Source organism: Mirounga leonina, unplaced genomic scaffold, assembly GCF_011800145.1.
Source record: "Mirounga leonina isolate KUSES-001 unplaced genomic scaffold, KU_Mleo_1.0 Mir_204, whole genome shotgun sequence".
Taxonomy (NCBI): domain Eukaryota; kingdom Metazoa; phylum Chordata; class Mammalia; order Carnivora; family Phocidae; genus Mirounga; species Mirounga leonina.
The window spans coordinates 18,235,196-18,244,714 of NW_023270513.1; the positions used below are offsets into that span (position 1 = coordinate 18,235,196).

Below are 9,519 nucleotides of genomic sequence, written 5' to 3' on the forward strand. Positions count from 1 at the left end.
GTAGGGTTAGGTTGTGTACTTGAGACCTTTCTTGTTTCTTGAGAAAGGCTTGTATTGCTATATACTTTCCTCTTAGGACTGCCTTTGCTGCATCCCAAAGATTTTTAACAGGTGTATTTTAATTTTCCTTTGTTTACGTGAAGTTTTTAAATTCTTTTTTAATTTCCTGGTTGACCCATTCATTGTTTAGTAGGATGCTCTTTAACCTCCATGTATTTTAGTTCTTTCCAACTTTCCTCCTATGATTGAGTTCTAGTTACAAAGCATTGTGTTCTGAAAATATGCAGGGAATGATCCCAATCTTTTGGTACCAGTTGAGATCTGATTTGTCACCCAGGATGTGATCTATTCTGGAGAATGTTCCATGTGCACTAGAGAAGAATGTGTTCTGTTGTTTTGGAATGGAATGCTCTGAATATATCTGTGAAGTCCATCTGGTCCAGTGTGTCATTTAAAGCCTTTATTTCCTTGTTGACCTTTTGCTTTGATGATCTGTCCATTTCAATGAGTTGGGTGTTAATGTCCCCTACTATAATTGTATTATTGTTGATGTGTTTCTTTGCTTTTGTTATTAATTGGCTGCTCCCATGTTAGAGGCATAGATATTTAAAATTGTTAGATAATCTTGTTGGATAGACCCTTTAAGAATGATATAGTGTTCTTCCTCATCTCTAGTTATAGTCTTTGGTTTAAAATCTGATTTGTCTGATATAAGGATTGCCACTCCAGCTTTCTTTTGATGTCCATTAGCGTGGTAAATGTTTTTCCACCCCCTCACTTTAAATCTGACAGTGTCTTTGCATCTAAAATGAGTCTATTGGAGACAGCATATCGATGGGTCTTGTTTTTTTTATCCAATCTGATACCGTGTGTCTTTTGATTGGGGCAGTTAGCCCATTTACGTTCAGGGTAACTATGAAAGATATGAATTTAGTGCCACTGTATTGCATGTAAGGTGACTGTTACCGTATATTGTCTCTGTTCCTTTCTGGTCTATGTTACCTTTAGGCTCTTTCTTTGCTTAGAGGACACCTTTCAATATTTCTTGTAGGGTTGGTTTCATGTTCACAAATTGTTTTAGTTTTTGTTTGTCTTGGAAGCTTTTATCTTTCCTTCTATTTTCAATGACAGCCTAGATGGGTATAGTATTCTTGGCTGCATATTTTTTCTCATTTAGTGCTCTGAATATATCATGTCTGTCCTTTCTGGTCTGCTGGGTCTCTGTGGATACGTCTGCTGCCAATCTAATGTTTCTGCCATTGTAGGTTACAGACCTCTTGTCCCAAGTTGCTTTCAGGATTTCCTATTTGTCTCTGAAACTTGTGACTTTTACTATTAGATGTCGGGATGTTGACCTATTTTTATTGATTTTGAGGGGGCTTCTCTGTGCCTCCTGGATTTTGATGCCTCTTTCCTTCCCCAAATGAGGGAAGTTCTCTGCTATAATTTGCTCCAATACACCTTCTGCCCCTTTCTCTTTTTCTTCCCCTTCTGGGATCCCAATTATTCTAATGTTTTGCTTCATGGTACCACTTATCTCTCAAATTTTCCCCTTTGATCCAGTAGTTGTTTGTCTCTCCTTTTCTCGGCTTCTTTTTTCTCCATCATTTGGTCTTCTATATCACTAATTCTCTCTTCTGTCTCATTTATCCTAGCAGTTAGAGCCTCCATTTTTTATTGCACCTCATTAATAGACTTTTTGATTTTGACTTGGTTAGATTTTAGTCCTTTTATTTCTCCAGAAAGGGATTCTCTAGTATCTTCTATGCTTTTTTCAAGCCCAACCAGTATCTTTATAATCGTCACTCTGAACTCTAGTTCTGACATCTTACTAATTTCTATATTGATTAGGTCCCTGGCAGTTGGTACTGGCTCTTGTTCTTTTTTTTTTTTTTTTTTTTTTGAGGTGAGTTTTTCCGTTTTGTCATTTTGTCCAGAGAAGAATAGATGAATGAGAGAACAAAATGCTAACAGGATAACAATGACCCCAGAAAAATAAACACTAAACAAATCAGAAGAGACTGGAAACTTCCAGAAAGTGGCCACTTTTCTGCTCATAGAATTTCTGCTATTCTTTTCTTTGATTTCCTGTTGAGTTTGTAGGTGTTCCGAATGGTTTGATAACTATCTAGCTGAATTGCTCAGACCACATGAAATTTAGGTCTCCTACTCCTTCACCACCTTGCTCCTCCCCCTTCCCTCAATTTCTTTCCTAAGTGTTCTGTAGTTTCTAGAGTATATTTCCTTTATCTCTTTGGTTAAGTTTATTCCTAGGTGTCTTATGGTTTTTGGAGCTGTGGTAAATGGAACTGATTCCTTAATTTCTCTTTCTTCATTGACATTGTTAGTGTATAGAAATGCAACTGATTTCTGTGCATTTGATTTTGTATCCTGCCACATTGTTGAATTTCTCTATGAGTTCTAATAAGTTTGCGGTGGAGTTTTGGGGGGGGGGTTCCACATAAAGTATCATGTCATCTGTGAAAAGAGAGAGTTTGACTTCCTCTTTACCAGTTTGAATGCCTTTTATTTCTTTTTGTTGTCTGATTGCTGTTGCTAGGACTTCTAGTACTATGTTGAACAATAATGCTGAAAATGGGCATCTTTGTCGTGTTCCCGACCCTAAGGGAAAACCAACTTTTCCCCATTGAGAATGATACTCACTGTGAGCTTTTCATAGATGGCTTTTATGTTATTGAGGTATGTTCCCTCTATCCCTGTACTTGAAGAGTTTTAATCAAGTAAGGATTCTGTATTTTGTCAAATGTTTTCTCTTCATCGATTGAGAGGATCATATGGTTTTTGTCTTTTCTTTTATTGATGTGCTCTATCAGGTTGATTGATTTGTGAATGTTGAACCACCTTTTCATCCCAGGAATAAATCCCACCTGGACCTGGTTAACAATCATTTTTATGTACTGTTGGATCCTATTGGCTAGAATCTTGTTGAGTATTTTGGCATCTATGTTCATCACAGATATTGGTCTGTAATTCTCCTTTTTCATGGGGTCTTAGCCTGGTTTTGGGACCAGGGTAATGCTGGCCTCATAGAAGGAGTTTGGAAGTTTTCCTTCTGTTTCTACTTTTTGAAACAGCTTCAGTAGAATAGGTATGATTTCTTCCTTAAATGTTTGGTAGAATTCCCCTGGGAAGCCATCCAGCCCTAGACTCTTGTTTTTGGGGAGGTTTTTGATTACCGCTTCAATTTCCTTGCTGTTTCCTGGTCTGTTCAGATCGTCTATTTCTTCCTGTTTCAGTCTTGGTAGTTTGTAAGTTTCCAGGAATGCGTCCATTTCTTCTAGATTGTTTAATTTGTTAGCATATAGTTGCTGGTAATAATTTCTAATAATTATTTCTATTTCCTTGGTGTTAGTCGTAATCTCTCCCTTTTCATTCATGCTTTTATTAATTTGGGTCCTTTCCCTTTTCTTTTGAATAAGTCTGGCCAGCAGTTTATCAATCTTATCAAGTCTTTCAAAGAACCAGCTTCTAGTTTTGTTGATCTGTTCTACTGTTTTTCTGGTTTCTATTTCATTTATTTCTGCCCTAATCTTTATTATTTCTCTTCTCTTACTTGGATTAGGTTTTATTTGCTGTTCTTTCTCCAGGTTGTTTAGGTGTAAGGTAAGCTTCTATATTTGGGATTTTTCTAATTTTTTGGAAGAGGCTTGGATGGCTCTGTATTTCCCCCTTAGGACTGCCTTTGCAGTATCCCATAGGTTTTGGTTCAACATGTTTTCATTCTCATTATTTTCCATGAATTGTTTAAGTTCTTCTTTAATTTCCTGGTTGACCCAATCATTCTTTAGCAAGATGCTCTTTAACTTCCACATGTTTGAGTTCCTTCCCAATTTCTTTTTGTGGTTGAGTTCCAGTTTCACAGCATTGTGGTCTGAAAATATGCAGGGGATAATCTCAATCTTTTGGTATCTGCTGAGACCTGATTTATGACCCAGTATCTTGTCTATTCTGGAGAAAGTTCCATACGCACTCGAGAAGAATGAATATACTGTTGTTTTAGGAGAGAATGTTCTGTATATATCTACGAAGTCCATCTGGTCCAATGTGTTATTCAAAGCTCTTGTTTCTTTGTCGATCTTCTGCTTACATGATCTGTCCATTGCTGTGAGTAAAGTGTTGAGGTCTCCTATTATTAATGTATTGTTATCCAATTTTTTTTTATTTTGGTTATTAACTGGTTTATATAATTGGCTGCTCCCATGTTGGGGGCTTAGATATTTACAATTCTTAGCTCCTCTTGTTGGATGGACCCTTTAAGTATTATATAGTGTCCCTCTGCATCTCTTACTACAGTTTTTGGTTTAAAATCTAATTTGTCTGATATGAAAATTTCTACCCCTTACCTTCAATCTAGTGGTGTCTTTAGTTCCAAAATCAGTCTCTTGTAGATAGCATATGCATGGGTCCTACATTTTAATCCAATCTGATACCCTTTGTCTCTTGGTGGAAGCATTCATCCTATTCCCATGGAGAGTAACTATTGAAATATATGAATTTAATGCCATTGTATTGCCTGTAAGGTCCTTGTTTCTATAGATTTTCTGTTTCTTTCTGGGCTATGTGACTCTTGGGGTTTCTCTTTGTTTACAGAATCCCCTTTAATATTTCTTGTAGGGCTGGCTTGGTTGTCACATATTCTTTCAGTTTCTGCCTGTCTTGAAAGCTCTTTTTCTCTCCATCCATTCTGAATGATGGTCTTGCTGGGTAAAGTATTCTGGCTGCATGTTCCTTTCATTTAGTGCCCTTAATATGTCCTGCTAGCCCTTGCTGTCTTGCCAGGTCTCTGTGGACATGTCAGCTGCTATTCTGATGTTCCTTCCTCTGTATATAAGAGATCTTTTCCCCCTAGCTGCTCTATGGATAGCTTCCTTTCCTCTAAGATTTGTGAGCTTCCTTATTACATGTTGGAGGTGTTGCTCTATTTTTATTGACTTGGGGGGGGAGCCCTCTCTTCTTCTTGGACTCGAATGCCTGTTTCCTTCTCCAGGATAGGGAAGTTCTCAGCTATGAATTGCTCAAATATACTCTCTAGTCTTCTCTTTCTCTCCACCCCCTCAGGAATCCCAATACTTCTGACACTGGAGTGTTTCATGGAGTTGTTGATCTCTCTAATTCCAATCTCATGTTCCACTAGCTGTTTTTATCCCTTTCATCTTCATTTTCCTTCTTTTTTATCAACTTATCTTCTAGGTCACTAATCCATTCTTCTGCCTCATTTACCCTGGCTGTTAGAGAATCCAGTTTAGACTGCATTTCATTCATAGCATTTTTTTGGTTCAGCCTGATTAGATCTCATTTCTGCCCTTAGAAATTCTATATTGTCACTAAGGCTTTTTTCCAACCTAGTTATTGACTTCATGATTGCTATCCTAAAATCTGTCTCTGACATCTTGCTTATATTCATATACATTAGTTCTGTGGCAGAGGACATTGTCTCTGGTTCTTTTTTTCTAAAGATTTTATTTATTTATTTATTTGAGACAGAGAGATACAGAGAAAGAGAGCATGAGCAGGGGGAGAGGAAGAAGCTGGTTCCCTGCTGAGCCAGGAGCCCAATGCAGGGCTCAATCCCAGGACCCTGGGATCATGACCTGAGCTGAAGGCAGACATTTAACTATCTGAGCCACCCAGATGCCCCTGGTTCTTTTTTTTGTTTGTTTGGAGTTCCTCCTCCTAGTCATTCTGTCAATGGATGGTTGAACAACTAGACAGAGTCCAAAATACCAACCACAACCCAAGCCAGATGTACCCTAGCAGTATCCGGATGGTGAGATGTCACCACTGAAAAAACAAAGCCAAAATGAAACATAAGAATTAAATTTTAAAAAATTGAAAAAAAAGGAAATATATATGAAAATGAAGGGAAAAACAGAGGCAGAAGGATGGGGGGCTATTATCTCTCAGTGTGGACAAAACAGGGAGTTTCAGTTGTTACTGGGTGTATTTCGTTCTGTGTGTTAGAGGACACTATGTCCCAAAATCACTAGGAAAATAAAACTTATAAATATAAAAAGGTAAAACTGAGTAGAGTCAAAAATGGGCTAAAATAAAACATATATCTATAAAAAATATAGGTGTGCAAAAATACAAGTTAAAAAGCACCTATGCAAAAATGAGTAGGTATAATAGATATCTAGTTGAAATGAGGAGAAGGTATAAGGAAGAATTCAGCAGGGAGAAATGGCATGAGAAAAGGAAAAAAAAAAGAAAAAAAGAAAAAGAAAGAAACAAAAGGAAAGGAAAATTATATATGAAAAGTAAACAAGTCATGAGGCCACACCTGGAGCTCAATATACAGTTTTTCCCTTGTGTTGGGATTTTACAGTCTTATAAGGTCCAAAGGATTGTCATCCACCTGTTCTTCCAGCCTGTCTTTTGGCGGAAGGGCCTGTCTCTCTGTTTCTCAGGTAATCCTGTCTGGGTGGGGTCGTCCCACCCCCAGTCTGGGGGTGGGCTCAGTGAAAATCAGACTTCTAGGTGGCTTTTATACCCTCGGACCTTTCCGAGCCTCTTCAGGGGATCAGAGCAAAAATGGCCACTGCTCTAGCCCAGAGCAGAAAGTTCACAGTTTGCCCTCTTTAATAAACTCTGCAGGACTGAGAGTCTCAGCTTCTGCTTGCACCACTGAGAACTGCAGCTTCCTGAGTTGTGTGCCCACAGCTACTCTCAGAAGTGTTTTCAGGGGCCTGGGTTTGTCTCTGCCCTTTGTGCTTTTAAAACCCTAAGTGGCTGTGGGCTTGCACGTTTACCCGTGGCTGCTGAATCTGGTCGGGTTCTGCCCTAATGCCCCTTCTCAGTCACTACTGCTCTCAGTCACTACTGCTCTGCGAGTTTTTATCCTTTTGTGGGCACTATTTCCAGATTTTTTTCAAGCTGTTTAAGGAAAGAACGCCTATCAACCCACCCAGTTTGGGGTTTCTGGTGATCTTAGTTTCGAGTCCCTTCCTGGTCTTGCTGACCAAGACCTGCTTCCTGGCTCCAAAGCTCAGGCCCTCTACCATTTAAGGAATCTCCTTTTGCTCTGTGTGTTATGAACCTGGACTGGATCACCCAATGGAAGAACAAAGCAGCACCCGGAGATCTTGGATGATAGGAGCCGGCAAGCTCAGAGGAAAGTGATCTTCAAAGGTCTGAGCCCCAAGCACAAAGGGGGTAATTTATACACTTCTGCTTCTGCATACTGGACACTGTTGGTGCGAGCATGAAGCGGGGCAGGGAGAGGAACCCAGATTGGTGCACATGGGAAGCAGAGCAGAGAGAAGAATGGGGAAGAGCCCCGGGGCAGGGGCTGGGACTCCCTTGCTGGCTCTGTTGGCCATCTTAGGACACAGATTTCCCTTATCATGTGGTCCCCTGTATCCTGAGACCACAATGCCTTACCTAGAATTCTGCCTTTTCACTTCCAGAACCCCTTTCAGAGTAGGATGTCTCTCACTAGAACACATTTCCAAAGATTCTGATTTTGTACTCTGGTGTTATATCACTCTCAAAGCGTCAGCTTAAGGCACCTCCCTCCCCCTTCTGTTAATCTTCCAATTACTCCCTGTAGATTCACAACTCCACCCTTCCTACCTCACAAAAAGCTGTGCTTTTCTGCTTGTAGAGATCCAGATATATATATTCTTATATCTCAGGCTGATTTCATAGGTGTTCAAAATGGTGTGATAGATATCCAGCTAAATTCAGGGGACCAGTTTAAATGGGGTCCCCTACTCTTCCACCATCTTGCCCCTTCTCTATTTTTTTTATTTTTTAAAAAAGATTTATTTTATTTATTTGAGACAGAGATCATGGGGGGAGGGGCAGAGAGAGAGGGAGAGGGTCTTAAGCAGACTCCATGCTGAGAGTGGAGCCTGATGTCAGGTTCAATCTCACAACTGTGAGATCATGACCTGAATGGAAACCAAAGTCGGTTGCTCAACCGACTGCATCATTCAGGCATCCCCACTGTGTTTTTTAATTGTACTAGTTTTATCATGAAAAAGATTGACTTGCCTAAAACCAGCTATGTCTTTTTTCTTGTATTTTTATTTCTTTTTTCTTCTTTATTATTAAAAAAAATAATAATTCCAATGTAGTTAACATACAGTGTTATATTAGTTTCAGGTGTATAATACAGTGATTCAACAGTTCCATATATTACTCAGCTTTCATCAAGATAAGCGTTCTCTTAATCCCCATCATATATTTCACCCATCCCCCCACCCACCTTCCCCTCTGATAACCATTTGTTTGTTCTCTATAGTTAAGAGTCTGATTTTTTGATTTGTCTCTCTCTTTTTATTTTTCCTTTGTTCATTTGTTTTGTTTCTTTAATTCCACATAAGAGTGAAATCATATGGTTTTGTCTCTGATGGGATTATCATTTATTTAAAAATTACATGACTGTATTTCTGAGTCTATATTTGGGCTATTCTGTCATATTTCCACCTATCCTTTGTGTAAATCTTCACACTTTCAGGAACCAAAGTACCATTGGGGTTGGGGTTGCACAACATGGAACAGATGGATAACAACACTTTGGAAATGGTCAGTGCTGAAAATTGCTTGGATATAAGAATGTCCAGAAAGTTGTTTTTGTTTCTGTTAATGTTCAGATGGTAAATCTGGGTGGTGAATGAGGTCTTTGGTAGTTTGAAGAGGTAATCAGATGGAAATTGGATCATTAGGAAATAGACCCCTCCCTGGTAGAGGTTGTCATTGGGCCACATTATGGTTGCCTGCCAGTGGAACATGCTCTCTCCCACAGGCTCTGCTGAGCACTGGGAAAAGGGGTTGAAGGTTAGCAACACGTGGCCAATCCACATGCAGGGCCTGATGGCAGGTAGAAGGAATGGAGACTGACCACACTGGCAGATGAGTGGACTGAGGGACAGCTACAGGGTAGAAGGGGGCATCCGGGGAGGAAGATGGTGGCAGAGAGTGGGACTAAAGAGTGGATGAGTCAGACACTTGGTCTGACCTGAGGGGCTACTGGACACCACTGGCTTGCACCACTGCTGCCACCTCCCTATTATCCAGAACTGGAGACTTTGCCACTTGGAGGCCTTGCCACCCTGAGACACTGGGTCCTCAGCACTGAGACACCACTGGTCCCACCTGAGGCCACCTGACTTGAACTTTCATCACTGCCACCCACATTGGGGGTCCCAGTGACAGGCAAGGTTGCACTCTGTGAGGTCCAGAGGCCACAATGATGATGCAGTACAGTGTCACCAAGGTGCTCTCCCAAGGGGTCTCAAGGTGGGGGTTTTATAGTAGAAGGGTGAGAAGGCAAGGGAGGTTAAGGGGGTGAAACCAACTTCCTGCCATGAAGGAAGGGGGTGAAACTGAGTGGCTTAAACAATAGAATTTATTTTCTCACAGTTCTGGAAGCAAGAAGTCTAAAGTCAAGGTGTCAGCAGCAGCCCCTTTTCTCTTCAAGGCTCCATCCTTGCCTCCACCTAGCATTGGTGTTTCCCGATAATCTCTGTGGTCCTTGGTTTGTGTAACATTACT

General features: G+C 40.2%; 1 protein-coding gene across 1 annotated transcript; it reads right to left on the bottom strand.

The window, feature by feature from the left end:
• Positions 1 to 8,420: 8,420 nt before the first annotated feature.
• LOC118025976 (ubiquitin-conjugating enzyme E2 D2-like) lies at positions 8,421 to 9,192 on the bottom strand. The gene has a single exon (XM_035028667.1). It carries the CDS (start codon positions 8,826 to 8,828, stop codon positions 8,421 to 8,423), a length of 408 nt encoding a protein of 135 aa, XP_034884558.1. The 5' UTR covers positions 8,829 to 9,192.
• Between the last annotated feature and the right edge of the window lie 327 nt (positions 9,193 to 9,519).